Below are 13869 nucleotides of genomic sequence, written 5' to 3'. Positions count from 1 at the left end.
CTCAGGTCATGATTTCATGTGTTGTGGGATTGAGCCCAGGATTGTGCTCCATGCTCAGTGGGAAGTCTGCTTGAAGATTCTCTCCCTCTGCCCCTCTTCCTACTCATGTTCTCATTTCTCTCTCTCTCTCTCTCTCTCAAATAAATAAATAAAACTTAAAAATAAATCACTTATAGAGCTTTAACTATATATAGAGAATGTAAATGTTGCAGTCCAAACCTATTGAACCAGAATCTTCACAAGTGCACCTGGGCACATGCAGTTTTATGAACTTAGAGGCAGGGGAGCAGTGGAAATGGAGGGACAGTTCTCCTCCAGGATTGGGCAGTTGATGAAGTGGGGAAGGGAAGTGTCAAGACTGACTCCCAGGTTCTTGGCTTCAACAACTTGCTGCAAGGAGAGGTTGTTTACTGAAATGGAGAACCTGCAGGAGGAACACTTCTGGGGAAAGATTAAGAGTTCAGTTTCAAATATATTGAATTTGAGAGGCTGTTAGACATCCAAGTGGAGGTGCCGAGCAGTCAGAGGAATCACAAGTGGATCCAGATCCTAGACAGATTTAGAGGATGATGTATCTGGAGGTGGCATTTGAAGAGGTGAGCCGAGGTGAGATCAGCTGAAGAGACAGCATGTGTTGAAGAAAGAAGATGGTCTTGTCTTAACCACCCCTTTAAAGACCCTCTCTCTAAATACAGTCAGATCTGAGGTGCTGGGGGTAAGGATTTCAAAATAATTAAGTCTGAGGGAACACAGTTCTGCCTGTGGCAGGCAATGAGACCCATCGAGCCCTGGGCACTGAGGGCGCTAAGCAATTGGGGGCACATCCCACAGCTCTGGCTTCAAGATGTAAGTTTGAAGGGTGGTGGAGCTTGTATCTCCTGCTCAGCACCCAGCGGCCGCCCTGACCCCCTTGCCCACTCTCATCCGCAGGCTCGCTGGTTGGCCAGAGACTTTCAGACCATCCTGATGTGCGGAAAATTGGGTTTACGGGTTCTACAGAGGTGGGGAAACACATTATGAAGAGGTAGGTGGTTGGGTACCTCTGGTCATAGTGTTGGGTTGTGGGCAGTGCCATATGTGAGCCTGTTGCAGGTTCTGACCTTGTGTCTGGGTTCTGACAAGCCCTTGGTGAGGCTGCTGTGGCTGCTCTGTGGAGCACACTCAGACCAGCGGGTGCAGAAGCCTCAGTGCGATTTGGGGCCATGAGTACATGTGGCTGCCTGGGATAGAGCTGCTATGAACTGAGATGTGCTCCAAGTGTAAAAGGCCCACCAGATTTTGAAAACTTATTGCACAGAGCAGTAATAACTTCTATTGATTGCAAGTGGAAATAATATTTTTTATTAATTGGGTTAAATAAAATATATTAGAATTAATTTCATTGGTTTCTTTTTAGTTTTCTTTTAAAACTAAAAGAAATTTAATTTATTTTTTTAGTGGCACCAAAAAATTGCCATTACGCATGTGGCTGGTATTTGAGGCTTTTGTTCTATTCTATTGGACTGACCTGTTCTAGAACATCCTCTCATCTCTTATTCCTTGGACTTGCCTCAGCCAGCTAGGGTTTTATACCTGGGTCTGTCATTAATTTATGATATGACTGTGGCCAAGCCCTGACCCTTCCAGACCTCAGTTTCCCCATCAGTTCAGCGAGGGTAGTTTGCATGCTCCATGGTGCTGGTCTATGTAGCCGATGAGCTTGGAGAGGGCTGGACCACAACACAGTACCTTGTAGCCCTGGCTGCCCCAAGGCAACCACAGGATGCCTGAGCCCCACCCCACTGAAGCTGAACTCTGGGAGTGGGTTTCAGACAACTGTACTTGATTGAAAGGTACAAACAGAAAGAAGCTGGGGCTTCTGTTGGGTATACTGACACCTTTCTCTGAGGCCATGTGACCACCCAGCTCTGTCTCTGTTGCAAGGCTCATGCGTGGACCTCCCAGGTAGTCTAGCCATGATGTGACAATTCCACGGGGAGAAAGGCTTCTTTTGTGTTAAAATAACATCTCATCTCAATGCAGAGCAGTGTTTTTTCTTCCTAGACTCTTCTGCAGCCTCTGGCCCTGCTCTCCATGGGCTCTCTGTGCCCCACAAGATGAGATTCTCACCTTTTGGCCCCACATACCCCCTCTGTGAGCCAGGGTGCAGTCTCGACCCTGTTCCTTTCCTTGAGTTAGATACCATGCTGGATCACAGCAGCTTTACATGACGTCGTCTTCTGGGTCAGGAGCCACAGCCAATGTGGCTGTTGGAATGTGCCTTCAGGGTCAGTAGAGGCTGTTATCATAGCCTGTCAGTGGACCAGGTGGAGCTGCTCTGATGCATTTTGAGGTGCAGGAGGGCAAGCCTCAGCACTGAAGAGGGGGAGGCAGGGAGTGATGCAGGACAAATGGACGGATGAGGGAGTGGGCGGGGTAGCTGGAAAAGCTAGCTAGTCTCCCCTGTGCTGTGTAGGTGATAGCCATGTGTGAGCCCATGTGTGCTAAGGTCCGAGTCAGGGCTCAGTGAATGTCAGCTCTGAGGACTCCAGGGCAGGAGGGTTTGGGTAGCATCCTGTGGCTCTGGGACTGCCATCTTCTGGGGGCTTTCCAAGACCCCTATGACTGGCACCTGAGATGGAAGCCCTCTTGCTGTGTCAGTCCTGAGTGAGGAGATCCCCCACTCCCACCCTGCGCCATGCCTGTGTTTCACCGGCCCAGTGCTTTGAGCGTCCCTCTGAGGACAGTATCAACAGGTCCACTTTGTGCACACTGAGGCAGTGTGCACAGGATCCCCAGCTCCTCTCTGCACCTGTCACTAAAAATCCAAGGTGTCGAAGCCCCTATGGCATTGCAGCTGTCCCAACTGGGGAATGGTTCTGTGTTTGGTTTATTTGTTGGATATCCACCAAACACAGCCATATGACCTGACAAATGCCTGCCTGCCCAGTGGGACTTATGCTTTGATGAGCAGGGTCAGACACAAATACAACGTGCAGCAAAGCACAGCAGGCACGGAGCACAAGGGTGTGCAAATTATAGGGAGCAGTTGGGGCAGGCACCCCAACAAGGGGATGGAGCAGAGACCGAAGGAAGTGATGAATGAGCTTCAAGAATATCTGAAGGAGGAGTGAGCCAGAGGGGGCTATGAGAGCAAAGGCCCTGTGGTGGGCGTGGGCCTGGGTATGGAAGAGGAAGGCAGCAGAGTGGCAAGGGGAGGGAAAGGGGAGAGCTGATGCGCGTGGGGCTGGGGAGAAGCTTGCCCTCTTTGGAGCTTCCCTTGGCCCCTCCACCTGGAGCCCCCATGTCTCAGTATCCCAGGGACCCAGCCTTACCAACCTCTGTCCCTTTCAGCTGCGCCCTGAGTAACGTGAAGAAGGTGTCCCTGGAGCTGGGAGGGAAGTCGCCCCTCATCATCTTTGCTGACTGTGACCTCAGCAAGGCTGTGCAGATGGTGAGGGCCTGCCTGCCTGGGGGGTGGAGGTGGGGCACCCATCTCTGACTCTACAAACTCACACATTTGGCCTAGACTGGCAGGAAGGGGCCTAGGGGGCAAGGAATGACATATGCCTTCCAGAGAACAAGCATACTGAGAAGTTTCATAATGGTCAGGATTACTGAGATCAGCTTCACGGAAGAGGAAATGTAAGCCATAGTTCCATCTGTCCATCTGTTCTGAAATCAGCAGACAGCTTTTCCTTTCTGCTGTGCCTACTTGCCCATCCCCACCATTGACTCATGGGGCAGCCTCAGGCTAGCTACTTCATGTTTCTGGGCCTCGTGCTTTCACCTGTACCAGGGGGGAGAATACTCCTATGGCTGTTTCAGGGTTCAACAAGCTATTAATAAGCCTGAAGGGCACAGAAGATGTGGCAGGTGCTGTATGTCAGTGGTTCTTATGTTCGTATTGTCATTGTCGTTATTATGCCTTGGTCCCCCTCTCCACACCTCTGTCCCCCACTCCACAACTGAGCAAGCCATTTCAACCAGGTATCCATTCCATCCAGGTATGCCCCATTCCATCCAAGTCTCACTGTGCCTTGGAGGTCAGTGTGATGCCCAGCATGAACATGAAAGGGAGTGGGCCTCGGATAGGGAAACTGAGGGAGGCAAGTCCATCAGTGCAGGCTCTTGGTCCCAGTGCCAAGGCCACTACTGTAGGGCCAGAGGCCTAGGCCATGTCACTGGGCAGTTAAATCCCAGCTGCCAGGAGAGCCAAGCTCTCCCGCCTCCCCTAGCCCCCCACATAGGGCTACCAGGTCTAACGTTTATTCTGGACTCCTAGGAGTTCTCTCAGGCCTGGGCTGGCACCCTGTCCCTCCCACAACATGGGGCTGCCTGCCTGCCTTTGCCTGCCAACTGCTGCCCACTCCAAGCGAATAGACTCTCCAGGCTCAGCCCCAAGAGAGTGGGCTCTGACCCCTCCTACATCACCCCAGGGAACACACTTGTATATAGTGTCTCCAGGCACACTCCACTCCACTCCACTCCCTCTCGTCCTCCACTCTCTGCAGTGTGGACACAGGTGTCCCCCAGGGGATGGGACTCATCTGTTCTCTTAAGATGATCAAAGAATGAATAGAACCTGTGTGCCCATTGCTGGCTGGGCCTGGCCCACCATCCCATCGGAGATTGGAACACACACATTCCTCCCCTTCCCTATAAGAAGGAGGTACCTGGGGCTGGTGGGATATAGGGGGCTGGCACCCTGGGAGCGGCTCTAAGCTCGCATTCTTATCCATTCTCCAAAGGGGATGAGCTCTGTCTTCTTCAACAAAGGGGAAAACTGCATTGCAGCAGGCCGGCTTTTTGTAGAGGACTCGATTCATGACCAGTTTGTGCAGAAGGTGGTAAGTTCTACTGCAGAGTCTTCACTGGGGCAGCCACGTGTGCTGCAGGGGGCTGGGGACAGAGAGGCAGGGCTGGGCCACGTGGCTTCAGGAACTGTCCACTTGAGTGAGGAAACCATTGGGCAAAGCTGTATCCTTTTTCACTTGTTTTTTTACTGTTTCAGGAAGAAATAGTAACCCTGCAGCTCAAACTGACATAACCAAAAAGGGTCTGTCCTAGGTCAGCTCCCTAGCAGAGAAGCCTAAGCCAGGAATTCAGGTGTATGTGGCTCACTGTGGGCAAGCTGTCAGGTGAAGCCCAGGAGGTGGGAGTGACCGGGAGAGGACAGAGACAAGACACGGTCTCGAGTGACATCCAGCCCTAGACTGACCCACAGATAGGAGCTCTGGAGCATGAATGATACCCCTGGGGTCAATGGGCCAAGCTTTTGTCCTCTGTCAACAGCTGTTGGCTATGAGTGTCCATGGGCTGGAGGAGGTCTCCCTTGGACCTACGACCATCAGCAGCCACCTCTCATGGCTGCTGCAGGGTGGGTGCTCACATAATGAGCTACTCCCCAAACTTAGTAGCTCAGGATAACAGATATTTATGCAGGCACAGCCCTGCGGGTTGGCTGTGTGGGCACCAGCCCAGGTTCAGCTGAGCTTGCTCATGCATCTGCGGTCATGGGGGCACTTGGTGACTGTGTTGGGATGGTTCATTGTTGTCCCTGTGGACATCCTGCAGCATGTGCTTGGACACATGCAAGGCCAATGGCAGGGCTCCTATGAGAATAGGAGTGTAAATGCCTCTTGGGACCTCCAAAGTTTGTTTCTCCCACATTCTACCTGCCAAAGCAAGGCACAGCCCAGCCCAGATTCAGGAGGTGGGAAACGAAGCCTACCCCGATGGGAAATGAGTATAATGCATAACCCACTGTAGTTTGGGAGTTGGGCAGCCTGGCAGGACTAGCTGAACCTGGAGCACAGATGGGGAGTCATGATGAAGGACCCACTAGGGGGGCGGCTCACCGAGTGGGTGTAGTTGTGGGGAACACAGAGCTAAGCAAGCCCCAGTCCCTTCTAGGAGTCTGCAAGAGAGTCATCAACCCCCACAGGGTAATAGTAAAGGTCACAATCCCAGCAGAACTGTCAGGATAGTCTCAGTTCCCAAATACAGGAAGTGAGCTGCACAACCAGAACACTCAGCATTACTGCTCTTGGCATCCTAGGGACAGATGGGGCTGGGGGTCGTCGGTGGCCAGGTGGGAGCAAGGAAGGGGCGCAACAGCCTACTGTGCTAAGGGGTCCTTGGTGAGAGGGTGTCTTCTGCATCCAATTAGGCCTGGCTGGGGGGCGGGGTGCAGAGCCTGAATGGAGGGGTGAAGTAACCCTGGCCTCCGAGGAGGAGGCGGCCAGTCAGGCCTGACCTTGACGCAGCTATGAGGAGGGCAGCATTGGCTTTGTTTGGTTTTAAGAAACTAGGGAAGAAGCCTGAAGAGATGTGACAAAGTGAGAGGGGCGAGCCCCAGCCTGGAGCCCGGAAGGTCTGATGTCTACCTCTCACTGGTTATGCCCCCTGAGTTCTCTTCTGTAGCACAGCAACCATATTCAAAGGCTTTTCTGACTCTGCACCCAGCCCCAGAATCTGGCAGATGCCACCTGGCACATCTTGTATGAGACCCAAATCCACGTCTCAGTGGGCAAAGCCTAGACCTACTTGTAGCTTGGCTGAGGCAACAAGGAAGGCTTCCCAGAGGAGGGGTCTTAGGACTGGCCTTGGAAGCAGGCAAGAGTGGTGGCCTCAAAGCTGGCCCTCCACTCCGCTTAGAGTCTGTCACCGTGGTGCTCCAGCAGGACCAGAGCTGCCCTGCCCCACTCCTATCCACATTCTGGAGCTCAGACAAGCATTCTCTCAGCTTCTCAGCACTTGAAGCTGGGTGCAGGACCACGGTAGTGACACGCTCCTTGCGGGCCCATCTCCAGCACTCCCCTGTGTCCCTGGACACCTCTGTTTTCCCAGCTTGTCTGACACTAGGCTTTGTGCATAGGGTACATTTGGGATTTCACCCTGAAAGGCAGGCTTGGAACCAGAATATGGAACATCCTTAGGGCGTGTGGACTTTCTTCAGCGGCCAGTGGCTGGTCACTAACATGCAGACATGTTAGGCGCATCAGGTTTGGAGCATTGGCAGATGCTGAGCAGGACCTAACTGGAAGGACTTTCCACAGGTAGAAGAGGTGAAGAAGATGAAAATTGGCAACCCTCTAGACCGGGACACCAACCATGGGCCACAGAACCACCAAGCCCACCTACAGAAGCTGGTGGAGTACTGCCAACATGGTGTGGAGGAGGGGGCCACCCTGGTCTGTGGTGGGCATCAGGTCCCTCGGCCAGGTCAGTCAGAGCGCTGGTGAACTGCAGGGCAGGCAGCATGGCCTCTGGCTTCCTGCCCAGCTAGAGCTGGAGGCATGTGAAGGCCATGGTTAGGCTCCCAGGCCTCTGGGTTCATCCGGGACATTAGATATGGTGCCCTTGGCTGTTTGCACACCTGCCAGACCAGGTGTGGTCCCAGCAAGGTGAAGACACCAGAGCTGAAATCCAGTCAGTGCTGGTTTAATGTGTATCATAGTGGACTTTGATTCTCCATAAACATCTCCGAATCCTTGAAATTCTTTCCTCCCGTGGATTCCATGGCACTGGCTTTCGTGGCTTTCTGGCTTTGGCATTACTTTTCAGTGGTCACTTTTCGCTAAACCTCCTTCTTCACCTGTACCTTGAATGGAAGTATATCCCCAAGTCTTCTCTGCGCTTGGAAAGCTTCCCGTGACAGACCATTTCCCTGGAGGATCTCACCCCTGCAGTGGTTCACACCCTCCCAAATATCTGTCTCCAGGCTCCTCCTCATCCAGAAATCCTGACCACCTAGACACACCCACCTGCAGGACCCCAGGCCCTTCAGACTGAATGGGTACTAATTCCATCGCATTATCTGAGTGTCCTGACCCAGACATACACTTGCCTCTCTGGAATCTTCCATCTGGTCAAGTCACTAGAGCCAAGGGCTTTGGCACAGACTGTTTGAGCTGCTTCCCTGTTAGACTGCCTGCCATATGGGGATAGATGTGGTGTCTGTCTTCTATACTATTAGGTCCTTCATGCCAGCACGGACACTCACACCAAACCTGAATTAATTTGATGGAATGAAAGAGGGAAGGAAACGATGAATTCTTGACTCTGTTTTCTTGACCATCTATTATAAATTAATTGCCTGATTCTCTCAAATTAAAAATCTTTCTTGCCTTCCCTGCTACCTTACTGCTGACCCTCTGCAGCTTGTTTTACCTGGACCATCACGTCTGCTTCCTGAGGAATGTCTTGTGCCATGCTAACCCCTTGTTTATGGTAGCTGCCAGGAGTCTTATTATGTCTCCCCCAACACTGAAGCAACTTCTACAGTGACCCGTCCCCCTGCAGCAGCAAGCTCCAACTCCTCACTTCACACCAGGGTCTTCCATGGTCTGTTGCTAACTGGCTTGCCCATGATCTATGCTCCAGCCACATTTTACTCTCTCTGAATACACCTCACGTTTTCCTGCTCCCTGGGCTTCTGCTGCTCCTCTGATTAGGAAACACCTCTCCATTTCCTCACTTGGTGAATTCATCAACCAGCTCAAATAATATCCAGGCACAGACCATAGGTGCTCCTGTGTCACAGAGCTCCCTGGCCACTGATGACCACTGTCTGCCTAACCCCCTTCCCTGACTCAGTAGACTAGGTAGGGGTCCATAAGACCAGAGTTCAGGGTGTGATGGGAGAGAGTGAAGCAAAGGCATGGTTTGCAGAACAGTTAGAGGGGGCAGCATGCAGAAACCAGGATACTAGGCAGCTGCCATTACTACCCACTGGCTTGAGGGCCAAGAGGAGGGAGTAGAATTCTTGGAACCCAATGAGGAGAAGAGTTGCAAGATATAAACCCAACTAGAAATCAGAGGATGAGGGATGCAGGGCATGCAGTCCCCCTCACAGAGTCCAGAGAGGCAGAGAAGAGTACAGAAAGAACAAGAAAGGGACAGCTCCTGCCCAGCCCAGGGCCTCCAGTGCCTGGCAGCCAGCAGTCTGTAGGCTGAGAGAATACAGGCCATAACACATGAGTCAACTCGTGTTCATACCTAACTTAGGTTTCAAAAATTGTGATTAACGTTAAAATATAATTTATAGGGACGTCTGGGTGGCTCAGTGGTTGAGCATCTCCTTCGGCTCAGGGCATGATCCCCGGGTCCTGGGATCGAGTCCCCCATTGGGGTCCCTGCGGGGGGCCTGCTTCTCCCTCCTCCTGTGTCTCTGCCTCTCTCTGTGTATCTCATAAATGAATTTAAAAAATCTTTAAATATATATGTAATTTGTAAATGTATGAAAAATATGGAATATTTTAAGTTGTTTTTAAAGTTAGTTTTTTGTTGTTGTTTTTCTAAAAACTAGAAAGAAAAAATTTCAAATCTGTCAATTTCCCTCAGTCAGGCTAAATTACATCTCAGTCCAGTAGGGTCTCAGGGTCCCAAGACTGTGTCTAGAGGAGAAATAGAGGAAGCATTCCTGCTGTCAGAGGTGGCTCCATCTACAACTAGGGCCTGTAGGGGCAGCAGTCTGGATGGGAGTAGGGGGTGGTCATGTGTTGACAGGAGAGCAGGTGGCTGGATCCTGGTGGAGAGCATTTGCGCCTGCACCTAAGGCATCAGCACCTGCACCGAGGGGCTGGGAAGCCGGGAGGCAGTCCTGGGAGGTCCTGTCCATCAGAACCTGTCTGTGTGCGAGGCTTCCCCCACTCAACCTACTGCACGGGGACTGATGGTGAGTCATGTGAGGGGCTGCACTAGGTAAAAAATCCCCACTCTATCACAGAGCAACACTGAGCTGCTCATTTTCATCAGCAGCATTTCATTGATCCACCGCAGATCACTGCGAGGATCCTGTGAACTCGTATGTCTGGGCAGGAAAGCCACTCACAGGATGTAGCATCCAGCACACAGTGTCACGAATGGCAGTGCTGGGGTGGGATGTGTGTGTGGTAGCTGGTGGGGCCGGGCCTGGCCGGGGAGAGGACCGCCCACCCGCAGACCGGGTCGTTGTCTCTCCCCTCAGGTTTCTTCTTCGAGCCAACTGTTTTCACAGACGTGGAGGACCACATGTTCATAGCCAAGGAAGAGTCCTTTGGGCCCATCATGATCATCTCTCGGTTTGCTGACGGGTAGGGAGTCCTGCTTCTGTCTCTTGAGAACCTGACCTTTCCCGTGCCTCACTGCAGTCTTCACTTGAGCTTTGCGGAGGGGAGCTGCAGAAGGGGAACGTAGCTGGATGGAGCCGAGCTTCCTGCCAATGAAGTTAGGAGAGCCCCAGGGGACCAGCAGGGCTGGGTCCCACTGAGTGTCCTCTTGGACTCTGGTGCCTCACAGCATGCTGGGTTCTGCTCTTATCCACTGCTGCATAATAACCACCCCAAGCCCCAGTGACTTGGAATAACAAGTTACTTATTTCACTTGTGAGTCTTCAATTTGGTGAGGATTCCATGGAGCTGGCCACCTCTGCTCTGTGGTCTGTCAGGCTGTTGCTGCCCGGCACCCAGCTCCCCCAGAGGCCAGGTGGAAGGTGCGAGTCTTCTCAAGAACCATCAGTTGGCCTCAGAGAGCTGAGAACCTCATTTATACCAGTCCTTTTGGTCCAGCAAGTCATGGAGGCCAGACCTGGCTTAACGGGAGAGGAATCGGCCTGGCCGTAATTGCTCTACCACGGGCTCTTTTCCCATGATCTTTCAGAGTAGCACCTTTGGGATGATTGCAGAGTGGCACCTCATCTCCGACACATTATACTTCCAACCGTCAAACAATTATCAAAAATTTCGTCACATGCTGATGGCACTAGAATGAGATTCTTTTCTCCCATCTACTAAGCATACAGTGTGCTAAGTCTTCAAGTCTCTGATGTCTGTGGGTGCCCCCGGTCTAGCTCCCAGAGGAATGCCTGATGTGTGTGGTGGTGCCCAGCCTGCCCCCGTCCCTGGGCTCCCATCCCCCTGTCTGTACAGCGAGGGGCTCGCCCATGATGACAGGACCCTGCTCCGCTCTGTCATCCTCTGCTCTTCGCTTGGCTGCCCTACCCTTCCACACTTGCTGTGGGCCTGGCACCTTAGGCCGGGCCTCCCTTGGAGGCAGGTGCAGGTCTTTCTGCAAGCAGTGCCCAGAGGGGCCCTGTGACCCTCCTCACGGAGTTCTTGCTGGGTTTTCCATGCAGCGATGTGGACACTGTGCTGTCTCGGGCCAACGCCACAGAGTTCGGCCTGGCCTCCGGCGTCTTCACCAGAGACCTCAACAGAGCCCTGTACGTCAGCGACAGGCTGGAGGCAGGCACCGTGTTTGTCAACACATACAACAAGACGGATGTGGCCGCTCCCTTCGGAGGCTTCAAGCAGTCCGGCTTTGGCAAAGACCTCGGTAACCTAATCCTGGACATCTGTTAAGGCCCCTTTATGCCAGGCCCTGTCCTGGAGGCCGGGGCTCGCTTCTTACTGGGGTGGGAGGGGGTGCAGGTGAAAATGAAGACAGAAAACAAGATCCTGCTAGGGAGTTTAGGCAACGGGCAAGTCTGTGCGATCCAGCTAGGAGGACTGGGAGGGTAATTTTAGTGGGGACTAGGGTGGGCCTCTCCAAGGGGGTGGCACCTGCCCTGAGGTGTGAGTGGCTGGAGGAGGCTGTATAAAGACGTGGGGGTGTGTGTTCCTGGCAGAGGAGACAGCGGCTTTGGTCCTGGAGCTTCAGAGAGAGGCCTGAGTGCAGGGATGGGGAGGACTGATGGAGGGAGGAAGCTGGGGAGGCAGACAGGGGGCCACATAGCAGAACCCTGGGGGCCGCAGTCAGAACTTCACTCACAGAAACCGGAGAAGCTGTGGAAGCTGAGTGTGGAGGCCAGTGGGGCAGTGTGAGTCCCTAGCATAGAGACGGTGTCACCCAGGTGGGTAGCCAAGCACAAGGCCCGCCTGGCCTGCCAGGGGAAGGGGTTCTGGTCTGACACTCCTCTTTCCATGGCTCTTGCGTGATTTAGCATGAGCACTGCTCTCTCAGTCCTGCCACTATGGAATCCAGCCGCTGAGGACCACCTCCAGTTGGGGATCCCAGCTCTAACACCCAGGAGTGGGGGCGGGGCAGTGGGGACAGCATCTGGAGAGCAGCTGTCTCCTAGAGCCTCCATCCTTGAACCCAGCTCAGGATCCTCAGGGAGGTTGGAGGGGAGGCTTGACCATGGAGAGGTTGCTGTTCCACTTTCTCCCCATTCCTTCTTTTACACCCTGCAGAAAACCCTAGGGATGCTTGTGAAAGGAGCCCCATCAACACCCCAAGGCCCAACACTGTGCCCACAGAGGTGGGGTTCACGCACACACGCACAGGCACACACACGCACAGGCACACACACGCGCACACACACACCATGTTGGACAGTACTGCTCCCTTCGTCCCTGCCTGCCGCTCCTTCCTGCTTCCCCATCTCGGTTCTTCCACTGGAATCTACAAGGACCACTGTCATCCAGGAGGCTGTGGGTGCCGAGTCCTCAGGATCTGATCTCTGTCACTTACAGCTCTGCCCCTGAGCTCTTGCAGTCTATCCTCTCTGCAGCTACCTCGTCCTGTGTCCTGTGCACATAAACCAGGCATCCCCAGTAACCCACTGGGTTTGGCCCAGGGACCTCCGCAGGCCTGGCTGGTGAAGTATGGCTCCTGGAGCCAACCTTAGTGAGTGGGGGAGATGCCAGGCACTGCAGGCCCCAGGCACTGGTTGTGAGGCCGAGCACACCAGCTGCAGAACACAGCCAAATTCTGGGTGCTTGCGACTCTTGTTCCCCATAGTAGTATGACCTGCGATTAGCTAGGGGGCGGCCGTGGGGGCAGGGGATGGGCTGGTACCTCTGGGTAGCAGGAGGGCACCAGAAAGCCCCTTGACTACCCTCGGGCTGATGGGGCTGCCGAGCCTCACGAGGAGGCAGTCAGGGCAGGGAAGTTTCTGGAATAGTTGCCCAGAGTAGTCTGTATCCCAACACCCACAGTGGGATCCTCAGCTTCCCCACCCCACGACAGCTGCCTCACCTGCTGGGTCTGGGTTTCTCATCTGTAACTGGGGCTGAGCCTCCACTGACCCCACATGGTTGCCGCAGGGATCTGTGAGGTCAGAGGGCTGCAGCACTGGCAACAGGGTGAGGCCTGCCTGAGTTGCTGCTGTGAGGGTGACCTTCCCCGTGGCACCTGCTGTCTTTCAGGAGAGGTGGCCCTGAACGAGTACCTGCGGGTCAAGACGGTTACTTTTGAGTACTGAAGAAAGGTCTCCTGAGAGAAAGCCCCTTCCCCACGATGTGTTCTTGCCCCCCACAACCCAGCCTGCCTGCCCAGGGGAGGCCTGGGCTGCCCCCTGAGTCTCGGCCTCTCACCCCTTCCTGTGCATGTGGCACCTCCATGTGGAAGCCCTCCCACCTGCACCCGCTGTCTGATCACAGTGGCCTCTGGCTGAGTGGGAAAGTGGCCCCAGGGTGAATAAAGATTCTGACCAGTGGCTGCAGGACCCCCGTGTCTCTCAGCTTCACCTGTGGGGATCCTGGGCCGCCCTGCAAGTCCTGACACTTGAGTGCATTGCTCAAGGAAGGTGCCCTGGGGAGAGGTGCAGCACTGGCAACTGGGTGTGCATCCACTGCAGCCTGAGGAAGCAGGTGCTGAGATGAAGGGAGGCACGGGAGCCTCTGATGGCACGACTCTTGGGAAGTGCAGAGCAGAGGAAGCAGGACGGACAGCCCTCCCGGCCCAGAAAGGCCCTGTCCTCCCTGCAGCTCCTCGGGCAGGCCTCACACTGTTGCCAGCGCTGCAGCCTCCCAGGAGCTGACCTCAGCTGACCCAAGGGCACTGGGGGGGGGGGCTGTGCTGCCCCAGACTGGGGTTTCAGAGCTCACTCTATCATGTGTTCTGTGTATCTCTGTGGATTCTTGTCTCTCCACTTTGTTCTCTCTTTTTTCTCTCACCCTGCAG

At 54.0% G+C, this 13869-nt stretch overlaps 1 protein-coding gene across 7 annotated transcripts in view; it reads left to right on the top strand.

Moving 5' to 3' along the window:
* ALDH1L1 (aldehyde dehydrogenase 1 family member L1) overlaps positions 1-13402 on the top strand; it is a 110844-nt gene extending 97442 nt beyond the window's left edge. For all 7 annotated transcript variants that reach the window (XM_025447698.3, XM_035702751.2, XM_025447670.3 and 4 more), the window contains 7 exons: positions 931-1024; positions 3334-3433; positions 4731-4829; positions 7041-7206; positions 9953-10058; positions 11099-11298; positions 13113-13402. In XM_025447698.3, coding sequence (XP_025303483.1) covers positions 931-1024; positions 3334-3433; positions 4731-4829; positions 7041-7206; positions 9953-10058; positions 11099-11298; positions 13113-13168 — 821 coding nt within the window. In that variant the 3' untranslated portion in view covers positions 13169-13402. The remainder of the gene's footprint in view (positions 1-930; positions 1025-3333; positions 3434-4730; positions 4830-7040; positions 7207-9952; positions 10059-11098; positions 11299-13112) is intronic.
* The last annotated feature ends 467 nt before the right edge of the window (positions 13403-13869 follow it).

Source organism: Canis lupus, chromosome 20, assembly GCF_003254725.2.
Source record: "Canis lupus dingo isolate Sandy chromosome 20, ASM325472v2, whole genome shotgun sequence".
Lineage (NCBI taxonomy): Eukaryota > Metazoa > Chordata > Mammalia > Carnivora > Canidae > Canis > Canis lupus.
The sequence above is the reverse complement of the archived record's forward strand: the minus strand, read 5'-3'. Positions and strand labels throughout refer to the sequence as shown.